The sequence below is a fragment of the Caloenas nicobarica genome, chromosome 13 (genome assembly GCF_036013445.1).
Source record: "Caloenas nicobarica isolate bCalNic1 chromosome 13, bCalNic1.hap1, whole genome shotgun sequence".
In the NCBI taxonomy this organism is placed as follows: Eukaryota; Metazoa; Chordata; class Aves; order Columbiformes; family Columbidae; genus Caloenas; species Caloenas nicobarica.
The window spans coordinates 17,938,636-17,951,523 of NC_088257.1; the positions used below are offsets into that span (position 1 = coordinate 17,938,636).

The window sequence follows — 12,888 nt, forward strand, 5'->3', positions numbered from 1 at the left end:
GCCGATCGCACGTCCGCCAATCGCTGTGCCCGCCGGCCAGCGGCCGGCCAATGCGGGCAGGAGGGCGGGCTGAGTGGCCGCGGGGTGCGCTGGGAGCGGCGGTGCGGAGGGGCCGCGGCGTGAGGCGCGATGCCGGAGCGCGACAGTGAGTGGGGTGGGGGACACGGACACGGACACGGACACGGGGGGACACGGACACCCCGGGACTGAAATATCCGGCCCTGGGGCGGGCGGTGCCGCGGCGCTCGGGGGAGCTGAGGAGCGGCGCGCTGGGGGCGGGCGGTGCAGGCCCGGCCCGGGCCGGGGGGAGCGGGGGGATCCCGGGGGTCACGGGCACCCCCGGCCTGGGGGCCCTTGCTGCGGGAGGGTGTCAGTCCGGGGAGCCGCGGGAGCTCCCGGGATGGCGCTGCGGGCCGGGGACACAGCGGGGGTGTTGGGGTGACAGGGACACCGGGGCAGCTCCGGAGATGGGCCCACGGGGCGTTCCTGGGGGTGCGGAGGATGCGAGGGCGGTCCCGGGGGGTGGGATCCGGGTGTGGGGACACCCCCAGGGAAACACCAGGACCCCCCAGGGAGGGCTCAGGGACACTCGGATAGGGGTGGCAGGGTTTTGCCGTGGGCAGTGACACCAGGACCCCCATGTCCCTGTGCCCCGGTGGGGCCACCCCAGGGTGTTGGGTTCGGCGAGGGGGTGGGGGCGCTGGGCAGGGGCCGGGCTGGGGGCACCGCGGGGGCTGGAGGGGCTGATGGACTCTGACTGTTCCCCTGTCCCCCAGATGAACCGTTCTCCAACCCTCTGGCCCCCGATGGCCACGATGTGGACGACTCGCACTCCTTCCACCAGTGAGTAGGGTACTGGGGCACTGGGGCGGGACTGGAGTCATCAAATGTCCTGAGCTGGAAGGGACCTACAAACATCATCGAGTCCAACTCCTGTCCCTGCACAGGACAACCCCACAGTTCACACCGTGTGTCTGAGGATGTTGTCCAGTCTCTTTTTTAACACTGTCAGACTTGGGGCCGTGACACCTCTCTGGGGAGCCTGTTCCAGTGTCCAGCACCCTCTGGGTGAAGAACCTTTTCCTCATGTCCAACTGACCCTCCCCTGGCACATCTTCCTGCCATTCCCTGGGTTCTGTCACTGTCACAGAGAGAAGAGCTCAGCCCTGCCCCTCCTGCTCCCCTGCTGAGGAAGCTGCAGCCCCTGAGCTCTGCCCTCAGTCTGAGGACTGTGGGCTGGAGCGGGGCCGTGGGACCCTGGGCAGGTTCCCCATGTAGCGGGTGGGGGTGACAGGTGCGCTGCAGCCTCCTGGCTCCTTCCACCGGGACCCCGTGCCCGACTCCGTCACGCAAGACTCACTGGCAAACCCTCTGCCTCCTCAGAATCGTCAGGCTGCTGGAGCTCGCTGGAAGGTTACGGTTTCTGTTTCCCCTTTTCCTTGCAGGTCCAAGCTGACAAATGAAGACTTCAGAAAGCTTCTTATGACCCCGCGGGCTGCGCCAACATCTGCGCCACCATCCAAATCTCGCCACCATGAGTGAGTAGGGCTCTGTGTGACAGGGCCGTGGGACAAAGCAGGGCTGCCCTCCCTCTGGGGCTCTGCTCCTGCGTGACTCTCGCCCCCTGTGCTCTGCAGTGGAGTATTTAAAGGGGCTTTTGTTAATGAGTGTGCAGCTGGGGTCTGAGGAGCAGACCTTGGCCTTGCTTTGTGCTCGGGTCCATGTGGGGTGCACGCGCTTGTTAACTGCAGAAACAAGGGAGTCAGGACTGTTTTAAATAACAGAGCGAATCTTTTATGGAGGCAGATTTAAAGTTTGTTATGTAAAAATTGATGCTTTCCCCTCCTCTCCCGGCTGACAGAGTGGACTCAGGGAGAAACGGGACTGTGCCATTCCCATCTTTGAGCGTCTCGGTGCGCTGCTGTGTCTGAGGGACAGTTCTGTCTCACAGCCCCTGTTTGTGTGGCTCTGCAGCCTGTACATGTGGTTTCTCACCCTTTTCCAGGATGCCCCGGGAGTACAATGAAGATGAAGATCCAGCTGCTCGCAGAAGGAAGAAGAAAAGGTAAAAGGGGAAAGCAACGCATCAGGACTTGTGTTTGTACGTTGTGTCCCTCCCTTGGAAGCAGCTTCTGAGCTCTGGGGCTACCAAAGGTGTATTGTTTTGGGGCTTTGGAGCCAAGCAGAGGGAGAAGAGCTCAGACTGAGTGACTGTCACTGGTTGTGGGAACAGGTGTGGGAGGGCAGCAGCAGGACGGGGAGCAAGAGAGGCTCTGGGGTGTCTGGTGGAGCAGGGCAGTGGTGGGACATCTGTTGGGGCACAGCTGGGCAGCAGGGCTGCACTCGAACTTTTCCCTTTCAAAGGGGACACTGAGCTCCTCTTCGGAGAGCCTTGGAACAGCAGCGTCACCTTGTCTGGTGCCCTCCAGGCGTGTTGCATCCCATGGTGCTTTACTATGTTTTTTGGAGAAGGGGTTGGGAGCAGAACAGGCACATGTGGGGCTGTGGGGACTGTTACCTGACCGGAACATCAGAAGCGTGAACCTGTCACTCTAACACCAAGTTGTTTTTCCAACCCCAGCTACTACGCAAAGCTGCGCCAGCAGGAGATCGAGCGTGAGAGGGAGTTGGCTGAGAAGTACAGGGATCGAGCCAAGGAGAGGAGAGATGGTGTGAACAAGGACTACGAGGAAACAGAGCTGATCAGCACAACTGCCAACTACAGAGCTGTGGGGCCCACAGCAGAGGCGTATGTCAGCCCGCGGCACAGCTGTGTCTTGGCGTTCTGCTCCGGAGGGGCTGCCTCCTAACTGGCTCCATTTTTGTTGGACAGGGACAAATCTGCAGCGGAGAAAAGGAGACAGTTGATCCAGGAGTCCAAGTTCTTGGGTGGTGACATGGAGCACACTCACTTGGTGAAGGGTCTGGACTTTGCGCTGCTGCAGAAGGTGAGCATGGACATCACCGTGCAGGCAGGGAGGGTGGGAGTTGCCACTTAGGGTTGGATTTCTCTTTCTGAGAGAGATTGATGAGGGGCTGGGGAGCTGGTGGAAGTGGGCTTACTGGTTCTGATGGGCGGCAGTGGCATGGATTGGTCTGTAACGGATGGATTTGCTCCGTTGCCAGGTACGGGCTGAGATTGCCAGCAAGGAGAAGGAAGAAGAGGAAATGATGGAGAAGCCCCAGAAGGAAACTAAGTGAGTGGTTGAGGATTTTGCTCTCCTGCATGCAGCTGCCTCCCAGAGAGGAGAATGCAGAGGGGGAACACGCTTAGCGTAATACTTCTGTTTCTTTTCTCTTTCTGTTCAGGAAAGATGAAGATCCTGAGAACAAAATCGAGTTTAAGACCCGGCTGGGTAAGGCTGTGTGGATGTGGCTGTTCTCCACCTTTTATTGTGGGAGAAATGGTGAACGGGGGAATGAAAACCTTTAGTCATTGGAGGGGGGAGAGTCTGAGGTGTAGGTGTCCTGAATTTGAGGGCTGGAGGAAGCATGTCTCTTGGGGGGGCGATTCTGGTGTTTGTGATCAATTAAATACATTTCACTTGGGGCTTGTCCGTTGCTCTCCTACAAGCAGCTCTCCCATGCATTCCCTTCCCTCCAGGTCGCAACATCTACCGCATTCTGTTCAAGAGCAAGGCCTACGAGCGGAACGAGCTGTTCCTGCCGGGTAGGATGGCCTATGTGGTAGATCTGGACGACGAGTACGCTGACACCGACATCCCAACCACGCTGATCCGGAGCAAGGCCGACTGCCCCACCATGGAGGTACCAGCCAGCGGCCGCGCTGCCTCACCGCGTCGCTCTGAGCTCTCTGACGAGGAGTCATCCTCTCCCTCATGGGTTTCTCTTCCAGGCGCAGACCACGCTGACCACCAACGACATTGTCATCAGCAAGCTGACACAGATCCTCTCCTATCTCAGGCAAGGGACCCGCAACAAGAAGCTGAAGAAAAAAGACAAAGGTAGGAGCTGAGGTGAACCAAGCAGATGGATTTAGCGCTGGCAGCGTACCCCAAGGGAAGGGATGTGTTTGGTTCACTGCGTTCCCCTGCGCTGTGAGGCAGCGGACACAGAGGAGGGATTTCTTACAGCTCCCCAGGCGCTGTGTCCTGAAGGGAGCTGCTCGGTGATGGGAGCACAGGGGACTGACTGCTGAGAAATGATGTCTGTGAGAGTGGCTCCTGCTGCTCCACTTCTCCTGGTTGAGGGCCAGGTCCTTGGGGAAATGTCCCCTACTGGGGAGGGACACGCTGGCTTCCTGGGAGGGATGTGGTAACCGAAGGGAAAGTCAGGACACCCTCCAGGTCACCACTTCTGGGGCTTGGAAGCCAGACTGGGGACAGGGAAACAGCTACTCATACCATCCACTTGTGCGTTAAGCCTGATTCTGACACAAACTGAAACAGTCCAGGTGGAAGACTTCAAAACTTCCAGTGGAAAGAGTGTGCAGAGCAAGGGGTAAGACAGTTTGATTTGTGGTCAGACTACAGCCAGAAGTTACTCACAAGACAAGGAACCTGTGCACTCTGAGGTTAAATGGAATTGAGCACTTTAGAGGAAAGAGCAAATAAGAGGAAAATAGTATTACTTGATGGCAGCAATTATAAACCTTAGAAAATGTCTGTAGCTTAGTTAGGATGTTGCTGAACCCAGTGGACAGCTCTGTTCTGAGTTGTTTGGTACCGTGTGCCAGGGCGATTCTTGGCAGGATTGCAATCAGGTGGCAGAGTGGATGATGTGTCTCTCACTGCTCTTGTGTCCTCGCAGGGAAGCTGGATGAGAAGAAGCCCCCTGAAGCTGACATGAAGTAAGTGCCTCCCTGCCCACAAGGTGCGGGGTCTCTGCCTTAAGTAACGTCTGTTTTGTCCCGCTGGGTTTGGTGCTTCTGGAGCCAGCTGCCCCTTTGGGCCTGCAGTTTGTAGGACAAGGCTGGAGGCGAGCTCTGGTTTTTATTTTAAGCTTGAGGCAGACAAGGGCTGTGTGTCCTGGTCTGCCGGCAGCAGGTCCAGGCAGCAGAAATGTGGTGATGCCTCTGACAGATGCAGCAGCCGGTTCTGTTGGGCATCCTTGGCTCTGGGTGTTGGTGCTGTGTGCTCGTTTATTAGGTTTCAGTTCAAAGCGGGGGTTTGTGGCCTCTTCTCTCACACTGCCCATAACCACAAGCTCTTTTCCACTTCTAGCATCTTTGAAGACATTGGGGATTATGTGCCCTCCACTGCGAAGATGCCACGGGAGAAGGAGCGGGAGAGGTACCGTGACAGAGAGCGTGATAGGGACCGGGAGCGTGACAGGGACCGAGAACGTGACAGGGAGCGCGAGCGTGAGGAGGAGAAGAAGAGGCACAGCTACTTTGAGAAGCCCAAGGCTGATGATGAGGTGAGCCTCTGCTCGTGAAGCCTGGACTGTTGCACCTCATCTCTGCCTTTGGGGAGGGCAGCTGAGGGTTGGTGTGGCCACACCGGTGGCTTTGGGTGTCTCTCACATGCTCTCACATGGGCCAGTGTTCAGCTCTTGCTGGGGTCTGTCTCTAGCATGGGGCTGGTGTGTGGCTGGGCACTTGTCCTCTCCCTCAGCCAGTATGGCAGGACTTGCACCAGCCAGTGGTGGTGGTGGTTCGGCTCTTGCCATAAACTATCTTAAGTGGAGCTGCGAGTCCTGCAGCACTGTCACATTGCCACTTTCAGCCCTCCTGGGTGACATGGTATCTCTCTCTCTTCTTTGCAGCCCGCAGACATTGACAAAGGTGAGTCGAGTGCTGTGGGCACTTGAGTGAGGCTGGACGTGTGGGTGAGGCCGTGCGGGGCTGCAGAACCACTTGGCTCGCTGGCCTGCGTGAGCCGCCTGCCCTCCCACAGGCTGCTGCGATCGGGGGAATTGCCGGGAGGGTTTTGGGTGAAGTGTCTTGTACCTCCAGCCCGGGTTGCGTGTGTGTGCAGACCCATCCCTGGCAGGAGAGCAGTTCAGCCTTACCTTGGTTGTAAGATGAGGAGGGCTCAGGATCTCCAGGATCAGCCAGACCTTGTCTGGGCATGAGCTGGTTTTGCTGCTCCTCGGTGTTCTCCTGGCTCCTCTTCTACCTTGTGTGCGCCCCGTTCTTGTGTGCACCCTGTCCTTCTGCTCATTCCTCTGGCCCAATGAACCAGTCGTGCAGAACGAGGCTCTGCCCAGCCCCACGTGTTGCCCTGAGCTGTTCCTCCCCAAACCTCAGCCTGCTGCTCTCTCTGCCCCAGGACCTGGCTCGGCCAAGGAGCTCATCAAGTCCATCAACGAGAAGTTTGCTGGAGCCACTGGCTGGGAAGGAGCAGAACCATATCCTTTAGTGTCTGTGCAGCCAGTGGCTGTGGGGCTGGGCATCTGTCCTTCCTCGCTTGGGAAGGCTCTTCCTCTGGCGGCAGAGAAATGCCAGGCAAACCTTGCTGCTCGTGTGCCAGGTCCAAGCTCTGCAGCCCCTGATGGGGTTGGTCAGGGCAGGAGGTGGCTCTGCGGCTGTGGTGCTCAGCCCTGAGGTGCACGGTGTTGCTTTCCTTGACCGTTGGCACATTGAAGAAGCCAGAAGATAAGAAGCAGCTGGGGGATTTCTTCGGCATGTCCAACAGCTACGCCGAGTGCTACCCTGCCACGTGAGGAAGCTCTGGGAGCTGTGGGGTGGGAGCAGGGTGTGCCGAGCGGCAGCGAGGACCTCAACATCAGCCCCATGGCTGTGGGGAGGAGCAGGCTTGGCTTGATCTGGGGTGGCAACCAACTGCTCAAACACTCCACCAGTCCTCGGTTCTGGCAGCCCCAGCCTGTTCGTACCTGGTCTCTGCTGGAAACGGCTGCCTGGAGGCTGCTACCCCTCTGTGCCCCAGGGTGGCCGAGAGTCGCTGGGTTCCCTGGTAATTCCTGTGCTCATTGTGCTCTGGCCACAAAGCAGTTCCTGCGCAGGAGAGGAGCAGCTTTCAGCCTGCAGAGTCATCTGAGCATTCGCAATCGTGGGTGCCCCATGGTACAGCTCACCTGTGGGGCCTGCAGCTGGAGGAAATTCTCTCTCCTCCTGGAACTGCGTGCGTTCAGTCTGAGGCCGTGAGAGATGGCTCCCGCCAGCCTGGCTCCAAGGTCTGATCCACGGAACCGTTCCAGACCTTTTCCTTGCTTCTCTTTTCTTTATAGAATGGACGATATGGCTGTAGACAGCGATGAAGAGGTGGACTACAGCAAAATGGATCAGGTATGCTGGCACCAGCTTTAGGACCAGCCTGTAAACTAGGTGTCCATGCAACTATGTGTCCATGCAGGCTGAGAGGATCCCGCTGGAGAAAAAATGGGCTTGTGCAGAGGGTTTGAACACCTGAGAGCTGAGTGCTGAATGTGTTTTGGGGTTTGCTGGTCTGCTGTGTGCCTGGGGGTGGGTGGGATCTATCATCCCAGGGGGCAAACGTGCGAGAGGCTGGTGCACTTGACCCAGAGGTGTTGGACAGGTGCTGGGGACGTGTTGAGGAGGTTGCTGGTCCATCCCAGCTCCCTTGTTCACAGGATCCTCTGTGTGGGGTTTTTCAGGGAGAGAATCTGAGAGCCAAGGCCAGACTGGGTGCACAAGCCTGTTGAACTGGTGCCAATGGGAGGTTGAGATCTTGCCTGGGCGCAGGGCTCTGTGAGAAGCCCTGGCTACCTCAGCTGAGGAGCTGCTCCAAGTCATTCTTTCGCTGCAGGGTAACAAGAAGGGACCCCTGGGGCGCTGGGACTTCGACACCCAGGAGGAATACAGCGAATACATGAACAACAAAGAGGCTCTGCCCAAGTGAGTGCACCCCTTGAGATGGGCTGAAGGAGGATTCTCGGAGGGGCTGGCAGTGCTGGCCAAACCTGGGTGGTGGGGGAGCTTAAATCAAGACGGGGGTTCCCCTGGCGAGGACCCAAGGAGGAGCTGTGGGTGCTGGACCTGGTGGCTTTGCTCTTCGGCTACTTTTGAGGGCTCAGGCCCAGCTGCTGCTGTCAGAGCCCCAGGCTGGCTCTGGAGCACAGGCTCATGGCCGGGCAGACGCATCCATCTAAACCCCAGCAGCCCGTGGGTGCCCTGCAAGCGCTGAGCTCTGCTTCGGCCCTTCCCCAGGGCGGCTTTCCAGTACGGGATCAAGATGTCTGAGGGACGTAAAACCCGTCGCTTCAAGGAGACAAATGACAAGGCAGAGCTGGACCGGCAGTGGAAGAAGATCAGTGCGGTGAGTGCCCAGTGCTGGGGTGTTGTCTGCTCAGGTCACCAGCTGCCAGCAGAGCCCGGAAGAGCCCCCACCTCATTTTGCTCTGGTCCAGCCCACGTCCTGGCAGCCATGCGCAGCCAGTGTGTGTGTGCAGCAGGGCTGGCTCTCTCTAGAAGCAGGATTTGCTCCTTGTGAGGGCATCAGCCAAATATTTGGAGCTTCAGGACTGCAGAGGCACCAGGAGCTGCGTCTGGAGCTGTTGCCCTGGGAGCAGTCCTGATGGGAGCTTTTCGCTCCGGGCTCTGCAGCAGACGGATGTGTCCAAACCCAGCAGCTCTGAGCCATCCAGAGGGGCTTGGAGGGCACCAGGCATTTTTAGTCGCTTCATTTTCTAACCGGCAGAGCCGGGGGTGTCCTGGTGGGTGAGCTGGCTGTGAGCACCCCAGCAGTACGGGATGTGCTAGGATAAGGTGAGAATAGATGGTCCTTGATGGCCAAAGTGGAGCAAAGGGGGAACAGGCCCAGCTTCTCCAGGTTTTGGCAGCTTGGGGACAGGTGTAGCTCACCTCAGCTTACTCTGATCTGGCTACAGTGTCTCCGGGTGGATCTTGCACCCTGTAATCCTGCTGCGGCTGTGGGCAGCTACATACCCCGAGAGTAACAGGAATTTGTGCTTTCTCTGCAGATCATCGAGAAGAGGAAGAAGTTGGAGGCCGATGGGTCAGTACAGTTTTCTCTGCTCTGGGCTTGGCTCTAGGGCAGTGCTGGGGCCTGGCTGTCCCTGTCACCTGTCCCAGGGGCTGGAGGGGGCAGAGACCTCTGCTACTCTCAGCAGAGGGGCTGGGGGGAGAGCGGAGAAGATTTGGTCCCCTCAGGGTGCTCCTGCCCTGCTCGGTGCAGCAGAGCCTGCACCAAACCTCCCCCTGGGTGGGTGCTGAGCAGGCCCCAGGGCCCTGCTGGAGCTCTTCCTTCACCAGAGATTCGTGCCCCATCCCCCTGGGTGCCCCAGGAGCTGTTGCCCCCCCACACTGTTCTGTGGGGTGAATCTGTGCCCCTCGGTGCTGTGCTCTGGAGGGGAGGGTGACGGAGATGTCTGCCCTGCATCCTCACCTCCCTCTTGTCCCTCTGGCTCTTCCAGGGTTGAGGTGAAGCGGCCCAAGTACTGAAGCCTCCAGCACCGTCTCCTCCAGCTCCTGGAACCCCAGCCTGCTCGCTGCTGCCTTCCGGAGCGTGCTGGTGTGCTCTCCTGCCCCCGCCCCGTCCAGTTTCTGCCCCCCGCTGTGTGCCGTGGGGCTGTGCTGAGGCTCTGCCCTCCAGTGTTTGCTGTACGTGATGTGTAAATGCTGTAACTGTAATAAAAATGAATTAAATTTGCGTTCACATCTGTTTGTGTGGGCAGGGAAGCAGCTGCCTGGGCCGGGCTTGGAGTAGCGGGGTGCTGGGCTGCTTCTCCCAGCCGTAGGGCCTGCGTGGGTCTCGTGGGGTGAGTCCTAGATAAGGGGGTTTGTCATGGGAGGCAGCAGCGCCTGTCAAGGCCCGAATAAAATTAACAAATAAGCCTGTTTGGGGAAAGTATTCCCAGCTGAGCAACCTGTATCTCAGTGGGTGGGGAAGAAGTGGGACCCTCCTGTGCGGTATGAGCAATGGCCTGAAGCAGAAGCCTCGTGTGAGGCCCGGCAGCGGTGGGGCCATGCGGGGCAGGGTGGGTGCGATGGGGCCAGCAGGAGGCTGATCAGCCCCTCTGGGCAAGGGCAGGGACGCTGCTGGTGGTCCCGAGCAGGGCCTGGGGGGCCCTGCCAGCCGCAGCCCTCGAACGGGGTCGGAGTGACGCCGGGTCCCAGTCCCGGGGCGCAGGGGGAGCCCGCGGGGCTCCCGGGGTGCAAAGCGGGGCTCCCGGGGTGCAAAGCAGGGCCCGCGGGGCTCCCGCTGCCCAACAGAACAGCTCGAAAGCCGGTAAAACGCGCCGGGCGCGGAAAGGCCGGGGCGGGTCCCGGCAAGACCGGCCCGAGGTGCCCGCGGGATCGGGTCCCTCGCCGGGAGAGACACCCGGAGCTGGTGACGCCGCGACGTCCCCGCTCGGCCACCGCCGGCCCACGCGTGGCCACCCCGCCGCGCGCCACGGGACCAGCGCGCCCGGCGGCGGGGCGGTGTTATGTAAATGAGGGGGCGGGGTTATGCAAACGAGCCCAGCACCGCCCCAGCATGGCGGCGGCCGAGGAGGTGAGCACGCTGCGGGGCGGCGCGGCCCCAACCCCGGCGCTGTGGCCGCAACCCCGGCGCTGTGGCCCCACCGCCCCGCTCCCCCCAGGGCTGCTCCGAGACCGTGGGCAGGGAGCCGCGCCTGCGGGACACCCCCGAGGACATCTGCTTCGAGGCGACGGCCAACGCCATCGCCCTGCACCCGGCCCGGCCGCTGCTGGCGGCGGGGGACGTGGACGGCGACGTCTACCTGTGAGTGGGGCCGTGGGGGCTCCGCCGGGGCGGGCGGTGCCGGGTGCAGGAACCGCTGGGCAGCGGCTGTCGGGGCTGCCCCGCTGAGCCCGCCCGGTGCCGGCAGGTACTCGTACTCCTGCACCGAGGGGGAGAACCGGCAGCTCTGGTCCTCGGGGCATCACCTCAAGTCGTGCCGGGACGTGGCGTTCTCCCAGGATGGGCAGAGTGAGTGCGGGGGCTGTGGGGTGGCACCGGGGGACGCCGGGGCTGGGGCCACTGACTTGGGTCTCCAGAGCTCTTCACCGTGTCCAAGGATAAGGCCATCCACGTCCTGACCGTGGAGGAGGGACGGCTGGAAACGCGCTTTCCCAAGGCCCACGGGTAAGTCTGTGCGGGCGGCTCGTCCCAGGCAGCAGCCACTTGAGCAGCATCCCCGTCCATCCCCTGCCACTCAGCTGTGGGCCAGGCAGGCAGAGCGTTGTCCCTGATGCTCTGGGTGCCGTTTGACCACGGCATGAGTTGTGATGATGCCAGCGTGGGGCTGGGGTCTCCGCAGCTCCGCCCTCAACTGCGTGCTGCCCATTGACAACCACGTCTTTGCCACGGGTGACGATGGCGGAGGGCTGAAGGTGTGGGATCTGCGCAAGGGGGATGCTATCTTGGAGGCCCGTCAGCAGGAGGAGTACATCAGCGCCATGGCCGTGGATGGTAACGGGAAGATCCTGCTGACCGCCAGGTACCGGGGGCTCCGTGGCGCCAGTGTCGGGCTCTCCCAGACCCCTGCAGGGCCCTCCTTAGGGCTGGCGGGAGCGCCTCGCATCGTGTCCCATGCTCATGACATGCCCTTTCCATCTCCTGCAGCGGTGATGGCACCCTGGGTGTCTTCAACGTGAAGAGGCGGCGCTTTGACCTGCTCTCGGAGCCGCAGAACGGGGACCTGACGTCTGTCGTGCTGCTGAAGGTTGGAGCTGGGCCCTGCCACAGAGCAGGATCCTGCGGGTCCCTCTGCACGCCCCGGGTTTCTTCTGCCTTTTCCTTACTGTCCTCACTCTTGCCTAGAGGGGGAGGAAAGTGGCGTGTGGCTCCAGCGAAGGCACCATCTACCTCTTCAACTGGGACGGCTTCGGGGCCGCCAGCGACCGCTTCGCGCTGAGGGCCGAGTCCGTTGACTGCATGGTCCCCATCACGGACAGCATCGTCTGCGTGGGCTCCCTGGACGGAGTCATCAGGTCAGGGGGAGCGGACGGGACGGGGAGGGCACGGGACAACATGAGCCGTGATCGGGAGCAGGGGCCCGTGCTGGTGTCGGACCAGGGCTCTGCCTCCCCAGGGCGGTGAACGTCCTGCCGAACCGCGTGCTGGGCTGCGTGGGGCAGCACCCGGGGGAGCCCATCGAGCAGCTGGCGGTGGCCCCGGGCGGGCAGCTCCTGGCCAGCTGCGCCCACGACCAGAAGGTGAAGTTCTGGGACGTGTCTGCGCTGCGCGGGCTGGTGGTGGACGACTACCGCAAGAAGAAGAAGAAGGGGGGGCCGCTGCGGGCGCTCAGCAGCAAGGCGGCGGGCAGCGGGGAGGATTTCTTCGCCGACCTGCGGGACGAGGCGGAGCCGGCGGCGGCGGGGGAGGACGGTGGCGGTGGCGGTGACAGTGACAGCAGCGGCTGAGCGGCCGCGCCGGGCGGGAGCGCCGCATCGCCTCAGCGCGGGGGCGGGACCGTGGTTGGCCACGCCCCATGGGCGGGCACACCAATGGGGTGCGGCCCCCAGCGGCCACGCCCCGAGGGCGGGGTCAGCCCCGCGTGGGAGGGCGCTGCTGCTGCCACCGCCGGCGGCAGGGAGCCGGCATTCTGGTTGGCTGTTCGGGCTGCCACTCAGGCTGCGCTGCAGGGAGTTCTTAAGGGGACAGAGGGTGCCGGGGGCGGGGCTTGGGAGGGGCGGACCCAGCGGTTCTGGGGTGTGGGGGGCGCGGGAGGGGGAGCCTGGGGGTGGCTGGGGACGGGGCGAGGGGTGTCCCTTGAGACCGGGGGGGTTGGAGGGAGCCCTTGGGGAGGGGGCTGGGGGGATGTGACTGAGGGTCCTGGTGGGTGGGGGGCTGGCTCAGAATGGGGGGGGGGGGGTCCCTGGTTGTTGGGGGGGGACACATGTTGTGGGTACGGCTGGGGTTTGCTGGTGTCTTTGGGGGGACTGGGGTCAGGGGGGGAAGGAGGTAACATCGCTCCTGCACACGGGTCCATCCCTGTCTGGAGAGACTGGAGTTGCTCCAGTGGGTGCGTTAATGA

At 61.6% G+C, this 12,888-nt stretch overlaps 2 protein-coding genes across 2 annotated transcripts; both read left to right on the forward strand.

Annotated features, from left to right (window-relative positions):
- Positions 1–59: 59 nt before the first annotated feature.
- Positions 60–9,554, forward strand: IK (IK cytokine). Its single transcript, XM_065644210.1, has 20 exons — positions 60–145; positions 777–843; positions 1,446–1,538; positions 2,006–2,065; positions 2,582–2,749; positions 2,834–2,948; positions 3,127–3,197; positions 3,310–3,356; positions 3,605–3,768; positions 3,857–3,965; positions 4,771–4,810; positions 5,184–5,379; positions 5,728–5,746; positions 6,234–6,311; positions 6,542–6,623; positions 7,153–7,210; positions 7,692–7,780; positions 8,093–8,201; positions 8,866–8,900; positions 9,319–9,554. Exons 1-20 carry the CDS (start codon positions 130–132, stop codon positions 9,344–9,346), a joined length of 1,644 nt encoding a protein of 547 aa, XP_065500282.1. The 5' UTR covers positions 60–129; the 3' UTR covers positions 9,347–9,554.
- Positions 9,555–10,372: 818 nt separating this feature from the next.
- WDR55 (WD repeat domain 55) lies at positions 10,373–12,514 on the forward strand. Its single transcript, XM_065644441.1, has 8 exons — positions 10,373–10,400; positions 10,489–10,631; positions 10,738–10,838; positions 10,907–10,994; positions 11,170–11,349; positions 11,475–11,574; positions 11,673–11,842; positions 11,944–12,514. Exons 1-8 carry the CDS (start codon positions 10,383–10,385, stop codon positions 12,272–12,274), a joined length of 1,131 nt encoding a protein of 376 aa, XP_065500513.1. The 5' UTR covers positions 10,373–10,382; the 3' UTR covers positions 12,275–12,514.
- Positions 12,515–12,888: the final 374 nt, after the last annotated feature.

Coding starts and splice junctions, on each gene's coding strand:
- IK (XM_065644210.1), top strand. Junction 844..1,445: donor GACTCGCACTCCTTCCACCA/GTGAGTAGGGTA, acceptor TTTTCCTTGCAG/GTCCAAGCTGACAAATGAAG. Junction 2,750..2,833: donor GTGGGGCCCACAGCAGAGGC/GTATGTCAGCCC, acceptor TTTGTTGGACAG/GGACAAATCTGCAGCGGAGA.
- WDR55 (XM_065644441.1), top strand. Junction 11,575..11,672: donor CGTCTGTCGTGCTGCTGAAG/GTTGGAGCTGGG, acceptor ACTCTTGCCTAG/AGGGGGAGGAAAGTGGCGTG. Junction 11,843..11,943: donor TCCCTGGACGGAGTCATCAG/GTCAGGGGGAGC, acceptor CTGCCTCCCCAG/GGCGGTGAACGTCCTGCCGA.